The sequence below is a fragment of the Equus quagga genome, chromosome 2 (genome assembly GCF_021613505.1).
Source record: "Equus quagga isolate Etosha38 chromosome 2, UCLA_HA_Equagga_1.0, whole genome shotgun sequence".
NCBI lineage: Eukaryota > Metazoa > Chordata > Mammalia > Perissodactyla > Equidae > Equus > Equus quagga.
The window spans coordinates 127,738,995-127,757,524 of NC_060268.1; the positions used below are offsets into that span (position 1 = coordinate 127,738,995).

At 45.2% G+C, this 18,530-nt stretch overlaps 1 protein-coding gene across 3 annotated transcripts in view; it reads right to left on the reverse strand.

Annotated features, from left to right (window-relative positions):
• The window catches only part of HKDC1 (hexokinase domain containing 1), a 60,639-nt gene that overhangs the window by 38,290 nt on the left and 3,819 nt on the right, over positions 1–18,530 (reverse strand). For 2 of the 3 annotated variants that reach the window (XM_046651844.1, XM_046651830.1), the window contains exon 1: positions 3,973–4,249. In XM_046651844.1, the coding sequence (XP_046507800.1) occupies positions 3,973–4,216 (244 nt within the window). In that variant the 5' untranslated portion in view covers positions 4,217–4,249. Of the gene's footprint in view, positions 1–3,972; positions 4,250–18,530 lie in introns of those variants that run through there. The other variant, XM_046651837.1, reaches the window with a different exon arrangement.

Consider the following 18,530-nt stretch of genomic DNA (forward strand, 5'->3'; position numbering starts at 1 on the left):
TTTTGTGGCGAAATCTGGAAAGTGGGATTCTTATCTCTCCAGATCAGTCCTGAAAGGAACCTGACAGAACTGTTTATTATTTGCGGAGGGAATCTGGGGAGCCAATCCTGTGCAACTTTGATTAAGCACTCATCATGTACCAAGCAAGAGATGCTTTCACAGACGTTTTACTGCATAGGAAGTAGAGTAGATCGCACAATCCATTAACATTTATTGACTACCGACTCCATGCAAAGTAACGTGCCAGGCACTAGGTACGGAAATCGGAAATACTGGCAAGTGCATGAGCCATTTCCATACAGTAGGACAAGTGCCCTGATCGTGGGCAGCACAGGGAGAGGCATCTAAATCAGAGCAGGAGTCAACATGCCAGAGGAGGTGATACAGAGCTGAGAGCTGAAGGATGAAAGGGAGTCAGGCAGCCAGACGGGGGAGAACTGGGGTCCCAGGGAGAGGAAACCAGGAGCAAAGAATGAGCGCAAACAGGGGCCTGCGCTTTTGAGAAAACAGGGAGGCTGTCACAGAAATGAGGCTGGCAGGTAGTCTCGGGTTAAATTAGCAAAGATTTGGAAAAGTTGCCCCACCCCAAGGAGCTGGGCTTTATCCAACAGGTGAGGGGGAGCCACAGAAAGATTTTAAGCAAGGGAGTGCCAAGATCTGATGAAGATTTTGGGAAACCACCTTTGGCACCAACCAGGACGGAATGGAGGGTGTTAACAAAAGAGGTACTGTGCTACAATCCAGATTGGAGGTGATATTCAAGACCGGGCGTAGCGTCTGCACAGACTCATTCCTTCCTCTGGCCACAAGCACCATTATCACTGTGCAATCAATCACCCCGCTCCACCACTGACCCAAGACACTATTTCATGGGAACCACGTGACATGCTCCCTTCTGTGACTCTGACCCCAGAAAAATGACTTATTGAACCCCGGGGTGAGGGAGGAGCCACCCAGAAGAAGAGAGCAACAGCAGCAGTGGGGCCTTCAGGGTCTTTACAGCAATAAAGAGAATGATCTCCCAAGAGGGTGAGGTGGCCGTGAGAGTCAGCTGCCCCGTGGGTGATCCTGCCTCCCCGGCTCAGTGGCTCCAGCTTGCCTCGGGCGCCGAGCCTCCTTCTCCTAGGCCCCTGCCAGGGCTGTGCCTCGGCTGCCCCCGATTCCCTAGTGCAGCAGCTCCCAGAGGCGCATGGTGACGGAATGTGGAGAATCCTGGCGATTCAGAATCTCCAAGGGGAAAGGACTGGGAAACCACATGATTAGGAGTTGCCCCAGGTGAGTCTTTCTCAGGCAAGTACGGGACCCTGTCCTAGCACAGACCCCTGGGCCCGTCAGCCCACTACCTCAGGGCTCACCCTCCAGGAGGCCTAGGAGGCTGCCTGTCTGGAGGCAGAGGCCAAGCAGAGAGGCAGCCGGGGTGAGGCCTACAGAATCACAGTCACCTTCACAATCTCGTGATGGCACTTCCTGTCCGCCTTCCCTGAAACTAGAGGAGAAGGCACAAGTGACATCATGACTTTTCAGGCACTTTGTAAGGGCAGTCCATCACAGCTCCCTGCCTGAAAGGCCAGAGGTAACTAAGGCTCCAACAGGTCCCCTCTCAGGTAGGTTCAGACGAAAGGAGGGGAAACTACAGACAGCAGGTGAACTCAGAAGGGTTTCTCTGGAAACTGCATACATTTCTGCAATGAAGACCCCAAGGGCTTAGGAGAGTTTTCTTTGGTTTTGTTCGTTAGTAATCATGACATTACACCACCAGCTCACAGGAGCTCCAGAGCACTTGGGACATTTTGGAGATTTTAAAGCATTCCTTCCACATGGCTTCATCTGATCCTAACAACCCTGCAAGTTGGTGGGACAAACTGGCCACAGCCCCTTTTACTGAGGAGGACAGGAGTGCAGTGCTCCTGGGACTTGCCAAGACCACCTGGCTCCACAGGGACTGTGGGCAAGGGACCTCACTGCAACAGGGCCACCAGTGAGATCTAGGGTGAGATGGGGGGCTCCGAGGAGACAGGGAGGAAGGAGGCGGGGTCTCCTGGCCTGAGGAGAAGGGAGTTCTAAAACTCGGTCAGCTTCACTTCCAAACCCTCCTGAAGCTGCCACGCCCAGGAAGGCACATGCGGCCCAGCAACTCCAGACCATCAAAGGCCACTTTCCCCTGCTTCTGGGGAAAGCACCTCTGCAGGAGGAGCCGCAGCACAGGAAGCCGGGAGGACTTTGCCCTGGTGCCCTCCTCCCACACACACACCCCATGACTCAGAGGCTTCCTCAGAATAGCCCTGAATGACCTGTCAAGGACCACAGTCCCCTCAGTACTCTCACAGAGTGGTGTCAGGAACCAGGCAAGATTCCGAAGCAGGACTGTCTCTCCCCAAACCTCATGTTCCCCCAGGGTGGTACACTGGCCACCCTATGCACCCGCACACCAGCAAGGGAACAGGCCTTTCCCATCCCAGTTTCCCAGGGGCCTCCCGAACAGCAGAGTTAAGCTACTTTGACCCGGGCATTGTCCCAGGGAGCCCAGAACCTGGCTAATACAATCAAAGGCCCCTGAGAGCATCCTGAACTTCAGTCCCTGCTCCTTCAAGAGCCCCAAAGCCCTGCTGGAGCTTGGTCGGAGACTGGGACTCTGATATTGGGGAAACCTCGGTCTCATCACCTGAGTCAGGGATAACAGTTACACCGCAGGGTTCTTATGGGGATTGCATGAAGCAGTGAGCCCCTAGCACCCCACGGCCATAGAAGGTACCTGGAAAAGAACTGGCTTTGAAGAACTCCTACGGCTTTGCCCAGAGGCCGAGAACAGAGGAGTTGGATGGAACTTCACAGATTCCCTCTAGAGCTCTGTAGGCTGTGGTAAGCAAAATACTGGGCCCCTAAAGACGTCCACATGCAAATCCATGGATCCTGTGAATACGTTAGGTTACACAGCAAGGAGGAATTAAGGTTGCAGATGGAATCAAAACTGCTAATTGATTGACCTTGAGCTTGGGAGATTACCCTGGACTATCTGGGTGGACCTAACATAATCACAGGGTCTTTAAATGTGGAAGAGCGAGGCGGAAGGGTCAGAGATTTGAAGATGCTACACGGCTGGCTTGGAGAGGGAAAGGGGCATGCGCCAAGGAGCACAGGTGGCCTCTAGATGCTGGAAGAGGCAAGGAAGCAGAGGCCCATTTCAGACTTCTGAGCTCCAGAGCTGCGAGAGAATAAATCTGTTGTTTTAAGCTGCTAAGTTTGTGGTAACCTGTTACAGCAGCTATAGAAAGCTAATACGTAGGCCAACTCCCTCATTTTACAGACGGAGAAACTAAGGCTCAACATTTTGCCAAAGGTCATTGAGGAATGATAGACCAGGTCCTAGAACCCAGGTTTGTTGAATTATCGTTTAATATTATTTCCACTACATCATGCTTCCTTCTATTGTTTACTATCTATAGGCTAGAATCGAGATACCTAGGAGTAAAATGCCGTTTATTATTCATTTAATAAATATTTCCGGGTCTAGTGTGCATCAGGCACTGTGGTGAAGAAGACACAGACCTTGCCCTCATGGAGATCGTTCCAGTGGGGAGACTCTCCAAAAGCAGGATGATAGGCATTCTGACAAGCACCTAACCCAGCATGGGGATGCTTCCCAGATGCAGGCAGTTATCTCTACACTGAGATTGAACAGCTATGTCGGTGTTCACAAGAGGAAGAACATTGGGCTGCTCCAGCAGGAGAGGGAACAGAATCCGTGAAGCCAAGGCAAGCAGAGAGAAAGCAAGGTGCATTTGTCTGTGGAACTTTGGTTTAAAACTTCTGGCGTTCAGTACAACTGAAGCATAGAAAGTCAGAGAGAGTGGGAGGGGGAATGTGGAGAAAGAGCTGGAGAGAGAAGCCAGGGTACAGGAGAAAAATTTAGGTACCCATCAGCCAAGAAAAAACCAGGGGATCAGGGTCCCTGGCAGCCCCAGCCCCACTCACCTGAGCCATCTGGAATGGCCCTGACAAAGGTGGGCAGCATCTTCACTGAGGCTGTGGGGTTGGTGTCCTTCCCCAGCCCCTTCTGCATTTCAGCCTGGAACCGAGCCATGATGTCCAAAAGGGTCTCATCGGAGAGCCGCATGTGATACAGGAATCTGTCTACCTGAAACAGACACCAGGGTGACCAGGGTTGGCTGCAGGGGGTGCTTGCCCTCCAGTCAATTCTATGAATTCCCATTCCCATCACAAGCTGGATTCCTGACTTTGGGGTCAGCTTCTTGATGTGAGCTCCCAAAGGCTCCTTGCCTGCCTCCTTATCAAGCCGGGAGGAGATGGAGAGTTAGAAGAACGGACTGAAAGGGAAGGCTGAGGAGGTGGGGATTATTCCTCTGAAGGGCAAACTTTGAGGAAAAAGTGATTCCTGCATTTTTTTTTTTTTTTATGGGACAGTGGAGGGACAATAACGAAGAAGGATCCAGGGTTTCTAATTCCCAGTTCAGGGCCCTCACCATTGTTCCATTGTCTCTCTGCTGGAAAAGACTAGCTATAGCTTGAACCTTAAATTCCCCAACATAGAAGCTTTCTTGTGTCCAGTGATGACAATAAATATCCAAACATGTTTCACTCTGTTTATTGGCTGCCAGGAAGCTCAGAACCAAATTCAGTTTCCAACTGCAATCTCTAAAATCTAGCCCTTTAAATCTCCATTTTGTTTTTAACTGAAGTTGTTCTAATTAAGATAAAGTTTAATTTTTAAAGCCAGTTCAAATTGCTATGGGATATGAGTGGATGCCACTCAGGTAGCCAGGAAATCGGGGCAAAGTACTACTGCCCCAGTGGAAGGAAGTTACAAAAATTACTATGGCTGTGCTCAGTTCACTTGAAGGTAATATGTCACATCAGGAATGGCAGAAAAACTTCCTCCCCCAGGCTAATGTTAATCAGCTGGTGGTGGCAGCCTGGATTCCCAGGGCTCACTGGGATGGATTATCGATGAGGCAAGAAGAGGGACAGTATTTGCCCAGTATTTGCCACCCCTTCTTTATATACTGAGTGGCCTCTCTACTCATCCAGGTCACAGGGAGCCTCGATCCCAGCACACTCCTGGAGGAAGTGCTCTCCCACACTTTTATCTAAGGCTAAGAACATAGACTGTGTTGCAGTCTACAAAGTGCTTTTGTGTATGTCACCTTGTCTAATCTCCATGACCTCCCTTTGCGGCAGCCAGGAAAGGCCGAAATTATTGTCCCTAGTTGAGAGATGAGGAAGCCACAGCTCAGAGCCCTTAAGCAGCACTGGGAGTGCCATGGTTAAGTGACAGCACTGGGTCTACAACGCGGTCTCCATACTCCTCACCCCATAGCCTGGTTTTGGTTCACAGCTCAGGGTGGGACCCACGAGCCCCGACAGGCAAATTCCATCACAAGCGCAGGGGTCACATGACATTCATCATAGGACAGGCACCCAGTCATTAGCCCGGCCTAGAGGGCAGGCATCCCAGCTCAAAATGGGGCCAATATAGAGTCAGCGAAATGGCTCCAGGGACTCGGGGGCCAGAAAACCATCAGAGAGCCATTATCAAAAAAGGACAATTGAGCTTTCAGCATATTTGAGAAGATAGGACGGAAGCAGGTCATGCTTCATTAGGCCTTCCTGTTCACCCTGAGTCCGTTTATGACTAATTGGTTGGCACAGCTACACGCACACACACACACATACACGGAGAAAACCGACGGAAGGGACGTGACCCAAGTAATTGGGGCTTGGGGAAGGGTGAGATGCACCACACGGGAACCAAACCTGCCCCTTTATCATCCCAAGGCCCCTCCACAGTGCACGTGAACCTACTGCCCACTTTCGCTCGTCCCCAGAGTATAGAGAGGCATCCCCTTAGCGCCATCCCTTCTATGTAAGTAACAGTTTGAGGCCCCATTGGGGTCGTTCGGCAGCTGCAGGTTAGCAGAGTGATTCAGGACTTTGGGTTGCCGCTGCTGCTGTTGGAATAAGTTAGAGTTATGACAGAAAGGATGTCAACTTAGCACGGCTGCTTGTTTTTCTTTCAATCTTCCACAACACCTGGTACAGTAGTAGCTAGAAGAGAAGAATGAAACATATGTTGGGACAAAAAAGCTATATTTTAAATCCAAACATGTGATTTGGGGCCTGTGTAATCAGGCACCCATGTTGTAGGCACTGAGGGAGGGTGCATGAGCTGCAGAAAACCAAGCCCCACTTTTGGAGTGACTCACAAACCAGAATGTGGCTATCTTCTAAACAAATAACCAACGAGAGCAGCACGTTTAACGTAGGAAGAGTCCATTCAAGAACGTAAGCTCAGAGCTACTGAATTACAGAAGTGCAGGCTGGCAGGGACAGCAGAGATCACTTAGACCAAAGGTCCTATATTATGAGTCGAGAGTCATAAAAGTCTCAGCCCTTTGACCCAGTGGTTCCACTTCTGGTAATCTATCTTTAGGAAATAATCCCAAAGAGGGAGAACACTAAATACATAATGTTTATCATAGCTATATTTTAATTGTTAAAAAATCTTTTTGAAAGTAGCCGAATGTCCAACAAGGGGGAAAAGGTTAAATTATGGCATATCCAACTTGATTGAATATTGGGAAGCTATTAAATGGTAATTATGAAGAACTGGAGAAATGTACACAAGTAGTTACAATATAACTGTAAGTGAAGGACACAAGATTCAGAATCGTATGTACAACATAACTGTAAAAACATACACCATGTAAAAGGCTACAAGGGCTTCCACATCACGAACGTAAATGTTTGTGAGGGGGTGGGATTAAAGGTAACATTGCCACTTTTCGTAATGTTGACTTACTTAGTAAACTGTAAAAAGTACATACTGAAAACCTAACAGTCCTCCTCTTATGAGTGAACAATCTGCAGGTCAGTGACCAGGCCCAGGCCAATGTCATCAATAGGTTAAATAATGTCAATATATTGAATTGGAAGAGAAGCTGTCAGAGTGGTTTCTCAGTTTATTTTTTTCCTTCCTTTCCTTTCTTTCTTTCGTTCCATTTAGTTTTGTTTTTGTTTTAATGTTGGTATAGGAAGATTTTAATCTTTTTTTTTTTGAGGAAGATCAGCCCTGAGCTAACATCTGCCATCAATCCTCCTCTTTTTGCTGAGGAAGACAGGTGCTGAGCTAACATCCATGCCCATCTTCCCCTACTTTATGTGGGATGCCTACCACAGCATGGTCTGACAAGTAGTGCACAGGTCCACACCCGGGATCCCAACCGGCGAACCCAGGGCCACCGAAGCGGAACGTGCAAACTTAACCGCTGTGCCACTGGACTGGCCACAGTATAGGAAGATTTTAAAAAATTGTTCCAGGGTCTGAATAGTCACCCCGCAGTCAAGCACGGCCCAGGATCTTCACAACTCTAGAGTCAGGAAGCCAGGAACTAAGAAGGGGCCTGGCTATCTGATCCAGAAAGAGAAAGAGCCTGTGCCTTTTGAGCAGGTGTGCTTCCACCACGTGGAGGAGTGAATGAGCCGGTGTTCTCAGCACTGTGACTCATTCCAGCAGCCATAAACCAGCCTCCAGACTATCCCAGACGCCTGCTGGGTCCCTGGCATAAGGCGGCTACAAAGTGCTCCTGCCCATCCCTGCTCGGCTCACTCCCACGAGCTTTCTTGCCTCCCACAGGGAGAGGGAAGGATCAACTCCAGGCCTTGACGTAGGCTGACCCTCCAACCAGAAGGACCTGGAACGGATCGATGGAGGCTGCACATCCACCTCCTGAGCCTGCACATCCGCCTCCTGAGCCTGCACCTGGGCTGGTGGACAAACACGTGCTGCCTAACTCTCGTGTGTAATGAAAGGTTCACCACCACAAAGGGGCCCGAGGAAATGAAACACGCAGAACCAAAGGCATCAGGGTTCTAAAGACACCCCCTTAGAGGGTGGGAGACACCATGCAGGCTGCATCTCGACTAAGCAGGTAATGACAGGTGAATTCTTAAGCAGTGCTCTTTAGGATTTCCCCACTTCATTAAGAAGCTAATACAAGGCTCCATGAATCTAATCAACAAGTGGAAATCTTGGATTAAATCTGATTGATTTATAATATTTTAAGATTTGCTATAATCTCTAATGCAATTCTCTAATGAACAGAATTTAGTGGGAGTTTATCCCACCAAGCACATGAAGGCAGTAAGGGACCGTGCTTCCTCTCAGTTTAAAAGGCCAGGAGGCATCACGGCACAATGGAAAGAATGCTGGAGGAGCAGTCAGCAACGTGGGTTCAATCTTCACGTCACCTTAAATACCCTGGTGACCTGGGCTAAATTCGCCATCTGGGAGGACTTCTGTTATCTGTAAATGGAGATGCTAGTGCCCAGGGCCCTGCTGCTGGCAGCTGGTGTGGCTAGAATGGCAGACCGAGAGCCCCCACTTGAGCCTGGGCAACTTTTAACCAGCCCACTTAGAATAAATTCTGTAGACAGGGTTCTTGGGCAAAGTGGCAAAGTAATGCGCACCACTAATAGCATACCACTGGCAAACAGCACTTTCCAATAACAAATATTTCAATTATTGTACATTAAAACTCACATCCCTCTTGGTGCCCATATTTATATTTTTTCAAACACAAGAAGAATCATGGGAATTACTTAAAAAGTTCTCAAAATTTCCTTAAAAATGACTCTCCTCTCCTTTGTAGCCTTTCCCCCCAGACACCCCTTACATCAAACACAGTCATCTTCAAGCTTCAAGCCCAATATTCTTCATCCCCTTCCCATCTGACATCTGCCAATAAGTTCTGAGTGAAATTCAAGGCTCAGGAGAATATGCAATGCCCAGCTTGTGGGAGATTTACTTACTTCCCCTTGCCCCTCTCTGAGTGTTTTACTGGTCCTATGCTGCCTGTATCTTTTCTAATAAGCTCTTTTTTTTTTTTTTTCTGCTTTCTCTCTCCAACCCCCACCCCTGTACATAATTGTATATCTTAGTTGCAGGTCCTTCTAGTTGTGGGATGTTGGACGCCGCCTCAACGTGGCCTGACAAGTGGTGCCATGTCAGTGCCCAGGATCTGAACCCTGGGCCACCGCAGCGGAGCACGCCAACTTAACCACTCGGCCACGGACCCGGCCCCTCTAATAAGCTCTCTTAAATCCTTTTGGATGTAGGCAGGACATCAGTTCTGTTAGCGAAGAATGACTAGGCGTCTCTCAGCATTGTGAGTCCTTACCTTCTTGATCTGATCCTCCTTCAGCTTGGTGAAGTAAAATGCCATCAAGTGTACCGCAAACATTTTTCCCAAGTTTGTTTTCTCCTGAGATGGGCAGAGATTTCTGGGGGGTGTTTACTCCACGGCCCCGGGGCGCTGCCCACTTCCAGTTCAGCCTGCAGACCTCCGGGGGAACTGGTGCTACAGATTAAATACTTCCAGGCTGCTTAGTTCAATGATTAAACTTCGCCCCCTCTCTCTGGTCCCTCCCTCCAGCACACACTTCTCTAATAGGAAGCTCGGGATGGCAGCTGAGGGTTGGCGGAGGGGGAGGCGGAACTGATGGGTTGCTTGACTCTTTGAGAAGTGGGTGCCACAAAATCTTGTTGCTAAGCAACACTCTCAAGCCAGTGCTCCACCAAGCCCACTCAGGCGAGGAAAATCTTCTGAGATGTTGGGTGTAAAACACTGCCAACTTTCAACCGGGTGAGCTGCTCTGCAAATGTCTACTCTCAGGCTTTTCTCTTTCGTCGTTTTCTCCTCAACCCAGCAGTATAACTCCATGACTTCCTGCTCCTCTGTGGCACTGTCTTAAGACTAAACTTTGTCCTGGTCAGGGAGATTTCAAGAACGTTGGAACAAATTCCTCCATTTGTGACAGGTCAGATCTCTTAGCTAACAGCTCTTGGTAATGGAAAAGAATCAATAAATGTTTATCTAGCCACAATGTTAAGCTAAAAACCTTGACTTCACAGGTAGTGACCCAGAAAAAAATATGCATTAGAAAGAATGAACTGAAGTCACCAATACTCACTGGGAAGCTGCTGCTGAGGAGAAAAATTGAAGTTACAGATGGCAAATGTCTCACGCCACTAAGGTATTTGGTTTACTCATTTATCTCACTCAACATACTTGATGTGAGAAGGTCCCAGGAAGGGGCCAATGTGCTGGTACCACAGACCTTGCACTCTTCCCACAGTCATTGGTCAGCTAAGGAAATCAACAACAACAACGGTGTTAACAACAGCAGCTAATATAGATGGAGCACAGATGGAGCACTATTCCCATTTTTTAGATGAGAACTGAGGCCTAGAAAGGTTAAGTGACTTATTCAAAATCACAAAGCTTGTAAATGATACAATGAGGAATCAAACCCAGGAGTTTGATTCCAGGGCTCAGCCCTTAACCAATATATTATATTGCCTCCCTTATTTCTCCATGTGATAAATACCCACTTGATAACTATTAATAGCAGCAGCATTCTATTGGGTTATTATCAAGAAGTCTAACTTCTTGGAAAACCAAATACAGAGATATCACTTCAAAAGGGTCTTCCCAGTGGGGGAAAAAGGCAAATGAAGGAATTCCTGACCATAACTTGCCAAATACTAATCAAATGCTTCCTAAAATTAGCAACCAACCAGATGCCAATGAAGGTTGGCTGGGCACGCCAGTGTCTCTTGCTCTACACAGCACATGCTCTTCAATACAAGGGAAAAAACGTGTTTTCCTCGTCAGTTTAGCAGCCTCAGCTTTGTTTGCCCTTCTACTGCACAATCTCATTAATCAAAACAATTACCAAACAATTGCCTGGTGAGAGAACATTCAACAGCTGCCTCTTCAGAAGCCACTGGTTCTCCAATAGTGCTCTTTACCCATCCATCCCGTAGATGAGCCATTGGAAGTCTAGCTGAAGCCTGCACTACTTGATCAAAATTACTCCAGATATTCTTCTTGTAGATCACTCTTCTAGACTGATATAAAACCATCTCCCATATTGAGAAACCTTATCCTTTTCAGTCTGTTTACCCTTCAGACTGTGCCCTGCCTTTCAGCTCCTTTACTTTGTCTATCATCCAAGCAAAGGTTAACCTTCAGTTGTTGAAACTATTCAGTTCCCCAAACCAGATGGAATTGTTGGTATTCTGTAATAGGCATGCTATGCCTAAGTCTGCACTGGTTGAGGATGAAATCATGGGGCCAGTCACCTGCCCACAAGTGATAATGGTAATCGTCTTAATTCCTCCATTTAAAAAGTAACCTCCGGGTGCTGGCCCCGTGGCAGAGTGGTTAAGTTCACGTGCTCTGCTTCAGTGGCCCAGGGTTTCACCAGTTCGAATCCTGGGCGTGGACATGGTACTGCTCATCAGGCCATGCTGAGACAGTAACCCACATGCCACAACTAGAGGGACCCACAACTAAAAATACACAACTATGTACTGGGGGGCTTTGGGAGAAAAAGGAAAAATAAAATCTTTAAAAAACAATAAAAATAAATAAAAAGTAACCTCTGCAGTGCAGGATGGCACCACCATTAATTTATTCAACATAGGGATACAGAGGTTATAATGACCAGTGGACAAAAAGACACAAAGTCATAACCAAAGATCTCTGCAATCTCGCATTTGCTTCTATCACCAGATAGGCAGCCTTTGGAAATTTTAATGAGGAAATGACACCAGAGGATTTTCATCTATTACATGATTCCATTTTTATCTAAGCACATAGGCATCTGCGTTCCAGGTCTGAGTTAGTGGATCAAACCAAGAAGCTTAATGATTATAAAAGTCACATGCATTTGGAGTCACCTAGCTCAGCCCCTTTACTATATAAAGACAAAATAATTCGATTATTTTACTATTACTCATCTGATTATCCCAGTCTAAACTTTGGAATTTTTCACCCTTATTAAAGCTCTACATAGCTATTCAAGGACATCTGGGTCTAAGTTTTATAAGCACTTAGATTTTGCTTAAGAACACCCATTTGAGGGTTGGCACTGCTAAGTGACATTTTAGTTAAAGTGTTCTACCCAAGTGGCCCAAATCGGTAGGAAAGGAAGGGAAGAAGTTAAGAAGGGAAACTCTCTCACCTCTGTACACATCTTTGTTTCTGAAAAGCTCTCCCTTACAGCAAGGCCTAAGGATAATATCTGCTTTCTTTTAACTACTGAGCACAGAGGAGGACTAGAAGTCCAATAGAATTTACCTGTTTATTTAGTAAACACTTGCATATGGTTAACTAGGTGTTTTACAATATTAATTCCCACAGCAACTGTCATTCTCTCCATTTTGCAGATGGAGAAACTGAGGCACAGAGCCCAACTGCACATGGTGGAATAGATATTTGAATGCCGGCAGCGTGGCTTCAGAGTCCAGGCTTAACCACTGTGCTACACTGGCTTTCACTGGTCTGGAAGCAAAGCACAGGGAAAACATGGGACTTAAGCTGGGAAAACCAGCCCAAAGCCCCAGATAGCACACTGGGAAGCACACAGGTCCTGGGTTCCCACTCTGGCTCTGCCCTCACTGAAGGCGAAGGCTCCAAGTTCATATCTGTAGTGGGTTCACAGCTGCCTCAGTGGTCACTATGAGAATGAAAGTAAATGACATCACATAAGGGAAGGCATGTGGCCCATAGCGGGCACACTAAAAGCATCTCTTCAATCTAAGCCTTCACCTGGCTAGGGACCCCTTCTTAAAACTGCTATTTCATCTCATCCCATTTGATCCCTTAGGAAAAGAAAAATGCGTGCAGCCCTTTCAGCACATTCACCAGAACATAACCACAAACCATTAGAAGGTATAGTTCCATTTACTGGAATTATAGGAACAGTTAGGAATTTTATAAATAAGTCTATTCCTATTCCTAAAGAAAACAGATCTTGAATTTTGTCCCAGGTTCTTGTTAATGATAAGTCCAAAGTTAAGTTGTTCCTTATATAAATCAATCTAACCTGTGGTATTCCACTTGCTGCAAAAGAATAAGAAAGAGAGTGTGTGAGAGAGCAAACTTCTAGAAAAGAGAGTCAATGTAGAAACTTCCAAGCCCTGCCAATAGTGACAGTTACTATGGTGTCTCCATGGGAGCAACTACAAGTGAAGCAGAAATGTTAACCTCAGCAAGTTTCCAAAGAACGCGACTGATCATTTTTTAAAGATTTATTCCTAACACAAGAGAAGACAGTGAGTGCTCATGAAAAAATCAATTGCACACAATTGTTTTTTACATCATTGTACACTAAGAGCCGTATTTGCAAAATACATACCGAGAGACTAGTGATACAAGAAAATGAAATTCCTATGGCTTTTAACATTTTTCAGAGTAATTACAATCTCAGTTGCATAAAACTGCCAACTTCTAAACACAAGTCACACTTCTGGTTAAACATGGCATAAACCCACAAGAACAAGGAGAAATGAAGTAGTGATTGATAAGAGATCTTAATATAATTTTGGAAGACAAAAAGCTGACAGAGAAGTAATAGCTGAGCAGAGGAAACAAAACCTTAAGGGCCAGCAGAGGGATTCTGCTGAGAATTGAGCGATGGTATTTGTGACACTAGAAATAATCAGAAATTGGAGGCCTGGATACTTCAGAAAAGCAGGAGGCAAGACATAGAGATGCAAACAAGAGATGGGCTAAAAGTCTATATTAGAAAGCAGTTAGGCCCCAGGTGTGCCCCTCCACCCAGAGCAATGAATGGCCACCCAACTCCCTCCCCTACAGGAGACTAGGAGTTTATTCTCTGAGAGACTGAGCTCAACAGCCTCTAGACTGGGGACCATCAGGCACCATGAGAAGCGGAAGTGAGGCACAAGACTGAAAACAAGGCCACCAAGTGAAATCCCCAAACCAAACAATGAGACCCCAAACCACTGTTTTCTGTCTGGTTTCCAGCAGCAGACATCTATCTCTAAACATCCCCTTCCTCCCTCACAGGGGGCGGTGGGTGGGGGGCAGGAGAGATTGGGGGGGATCCAGTTTTTCCTCTGGTAGAACTAAATGATCTGAGAGAAAAATTTTAACAGCTACAGATCTGGAAAAGGCGAAACCATAGACACAGCAAATAGATCAGCAGTTGCCAGGAATTCGGAGAGGAAGTTTGAATAAGTGAAGCACAGGGGAGTTTTTAGGGCAGTGCAACTATGTCGTATGATGCTGTAACAGTGAATACGTGACATAATACATTTGTCAAAACCCCCAGAACTTTAGAGTACAAAGAATAAATTTAATGTATGTGAATTTAAGAAAATATTTAGATCAGAGATGTAATACAGACTAACAAAAGAATCTAACTGTATTACAAATGTATGAAATACCTTCACTGACGGGGATGGGGAGAAAAGATGCTAACCTAAGTAACTTTGGAAATGAATGGAGTCAGCAAGACTAAAGGCAAAAGGAACTATACATAGCACTGTACTCTGGCTGATAATGCTGTTTCCCATAGGAGTTCGGCTTAACAATTCTGAAATCACTACACATGGATACTGGAATTGGACAATTAAGTAAATGGAGGGTGGATGGCAGGAGGGAGGTTTCTCACTGTTGGAGTGAGAGGTTACAGTCAAGCATGGGTGAGGGGGATTAGAACGACGCATGTTACCGGATTAGAGTTGAGGACATCAGTATAAACTCACTATTAGTTTAACATAGATATAGATGGATATATACATATATGTATATAGAAAGATTTGTAGATATGTGCATGTACTTGGGTTAGTACATTCATGTATTTCCTCGCTTTGTCAGCTGAGAGACCCCAGAAGCAATGATACCCAGTAGCAACTAGCACACCCAGTACCCAGATCTTGCATTCTAATACCTCCTCCAAAAAGAAAGGAGTCAGGGCTGCTCAGAGAAATGTCTGATTCTTTTTTTCCCCTAAGATTGGCAGCTGAGGTAACATCTTTTTTCTTCTTCTTCTCCCCAAAGGCCCCCAGTACATAGTTGTATATTTTAGTTGTAGGTTCTTCTGGCTCTGCTACGTGGGATGCCGCCTCAATACAGCTTGACGAGTGGTGCCATGTCCGCACCCAGGATCTGAACCGGTGAACCCTGGGCCGCCGAAGAGAAGCACACAAACTTAACCACTCTGCCATGGGGCCGGCCCTGAAATGTCTGATTCTATAGCTGGGGCAGGGTATATACAAGAAGAGCCTGGAGCATCTTGTAGCACCAGAAAATAAGGAAATGCTTAAAAAAAAAAACAAAGCAAGCACCAAAATGATGGGGATATGTCAAGGGGACACTGGAGCCAAGTGAAACAGCTCACAATAACCAAAGCTAGAACAATTTGAGCAACAAGATAAAGTATTATTGGATTATAACCCAAAGTATAAATATCCATTAATCCAAACTGGTATAAATAAATAAATAGGGGAGGAAAAGGCAAATCTTTTTTTTTTTTTGAGGAAGATTAGCCCTGAGCTAACTACTGCCAATCCTCCTCTTTTTGCTGAGGAAGACTGGCCCTGAGCTAATGCCCATCTTTCTCTACTTTATATGTGGGACACCTACCACAGCATGGCTTGACAAGCGGTGCCATGTCCGCACCTGGGATCCGAAGCGGCAAACCCCGGGCTGCCAAAGCAGAACGTGTGCACTTAACCACTGTGCCACCAGGCCGGCTCCAAGGCAAATCTCTTATGTAGAAGAATTCCAAGTAATTTATGTATATACTCCCCTCTCAAGAAGGTGGAGCATAACCCCCCACTCCTAAGGTGTGGGTGGTGCCTAGTGACCTCTTCCCAAAGAGTACAGTATGGAAAGGCGGGGGAAGGAGTAACTTTACAGTGGAAAAACCTGACAAACACTACCTCAATCAGATGATCAAGGTTGACATCAACAGGTAGGCCATGTTGATGGTATGTACAATCATGTGCCACATAACAACATTTCAGTCAATGACTAACTGCATATATGATGAAGGTCCCATAAGATCAGTACCATACAGCCTAGTGTGTAGCAGGCTGTACGACCTAGGTTTGTATAAGCACACTCCATGATGTTTGCACAATGACAAAATCATCTAACGACACATTTCTCAGAATGTAGTTAAGTGACGCACTACTGTATCTTATATATGATGTGATGAGAACAGCACTTTACCTCTATGGTCTTCCTCCCCAAAACCCATAACTACAGCCTAATCCTAAGAAAAACATCAAGAAAAATCCCGATTGAGGGATATTCTATAGAATAATGTGACTAGTCCTCCTCAAAGCTATCAAGGTCATCAAAAGCAAGGAAAGTCTGAGAAACTGTCATAGCCCAGAGGAGAAACTCAAGGAGACATGACAAGCAAATGTAATGAAGAACCCTGGATGGGATCCTGGAACAGCAGAAGGACGTTAGGCTAAAAACTAAGGAAATTTAAATAACCTGTGGACTTTAGTTAATAACAATGTACCAATCTTGGTTCATTAATTACAACAAATACACCACACTAACGTGAAATTTTACAATAGTGGGAACTGGTGTGGGGTACATGAGAACTCTTTATACTATCTTCGCAACTTTTCTGTAACTCTAAAAGTACTCTAAATATTTTTAAAGTTTATTTTAAAAAAACTCTACAGATGCTGATATTTGGGGAATGTACTAAAAAAGCCAGTTTATACCTCAAGTAGCCAAAGCAATCCTGAGAAAGAAGAACAAAGCTAGAGGCATCACAATACCCGATTTTAAGCTATGTTACAAAGTTACAGTAATCAAATCAGTATGGTACTGGATAAAACAGGCACACAGATCAGTGGAATCGAATAGAGGGTCCAAACATAAACCCCACAGGTACAGTCAACTGACCTTTGATAAGGGGGCCAAGGACACACAATGGAGAGAGGACAGCTTCTTCACTGTAAAAACTGGACATCCACATGCAAAAGAATGAAACCGGACCCCTATCTCACACCACTCACAAAAATTAACTCAAAATGGATCAAAGATTTCAATGTAAGACCTAAAACCATAAAACTCTTAGGGAAAAAGATCTGACACTGGTCTAGGCAATGATTTCATGGATAAGGCATCAAAAGCACAGGCAACAAAAACTAAAATAAACAAGTGGGACTACATTAAACTAAAGAGCTTCTGCACAGCAAAGGAAACAATCAATAAATTGAAAAGACAACCTACAGAAGGAGAAAAAATATTCACAAACCACATATCTGATAAGGCATTAATATCCAAAACATATAAAGAACTCATACAACTCAATAGCAAAAAAGAAAATAATCCAATTAAAAAATAGGCAAAGGACCTGAAGAGACATTTTTCCAAAGAAGATTTAGAAATGCCAACAGGTATATGAAATGGTGCTCAACATCACTAATCATCAGGGAAACGCAAATCAAAACCACAATGAGATATTACCTCACATCTGTTAAGATGGCTTTTATCAAAAAGACAAGAGATAACAAATAGTGGCGAGGATGTAGAGAAAAAGGAACCCTTACACTCTGTTTGTAGGAACATAAATTGATACACCCATTATGGAAAACAGTATGGTGGTTCTTCAAAAAACTACATATTGAACTCCCACATGATCCAGTAATCCCACTCCTGGGTATCTATCTGAAGGAACTGAAATCAGTATCTCAAAGGGATATCTGCACACCTGTGTTCATAGCAGCATTATTCACAATAGCCAAGATATGGAAATAACCCAAGTGTCCGTCAAGGGATGAATGGATAAAGATGTGGTATATATACACAACAGAATATTATTCAGCCATGAGAAAGAAGGAAATCCTGCCATTTTCAACAACATGGATGGACGTTGAAGGCATTATCCTAACCGAGATAAGTCAGACTGAGAAGGACAAATATTGTATGATATCACTTACATGGGGAATCTGAAAAAACAGCTTCTAAAAACAGAGAGTAGAATGGTGGTTACCAGGAGTTAGGGGGTGAGGGAATTGGGGAGACGTTGTTTAAGGATACAACTTATAACTAGAAGATAAATAAGTTCTGGAGATCTAAGGCACAACATAATGATTACAGTAAACAGTTCTGTACTGTAAACTTCAAAGTTACTAAGAGACTAAAATCTTTTTCTTTTTCTTTTTTTTTCCTGAGGAAGACTAGCCCTGAGCTAACATCCATACCAATCTTCCTCCACTTTATATGTGGGTTGCCGCCACAGCATGGCTGACGAGTCATGGTGTAGATCCACACCCAGGACCCAACCTGGTGAACCTGGGCCACCAAAGCAAAGTGCACCAAACTTAACCACTATGCCACAGGGCTGGCCCCACTAAGAGACTAAATCTTAACTGTTCTCAACACAGAAAAGAAACGATAAAAATGTGACATGATAAAGGTGCTAGGTAATGCTGCTGCAGTAATCATATTACAATATATAAATGCACCAAACCAACACATTGTACACCTTAAACTTACACAATTATTTCTCAATTTTAAAAAAAGCCAGCTTATGATCCAATCTACATCAAAACCCAAACGTCGATAAGCCCTACACATGCAAACAGAGCTTCCCATTAGCTTAATTCCTCACTTTTAAATACAAACACAGCCAAAGATTACCAGACACTCAAGAAAAGTTTCCCA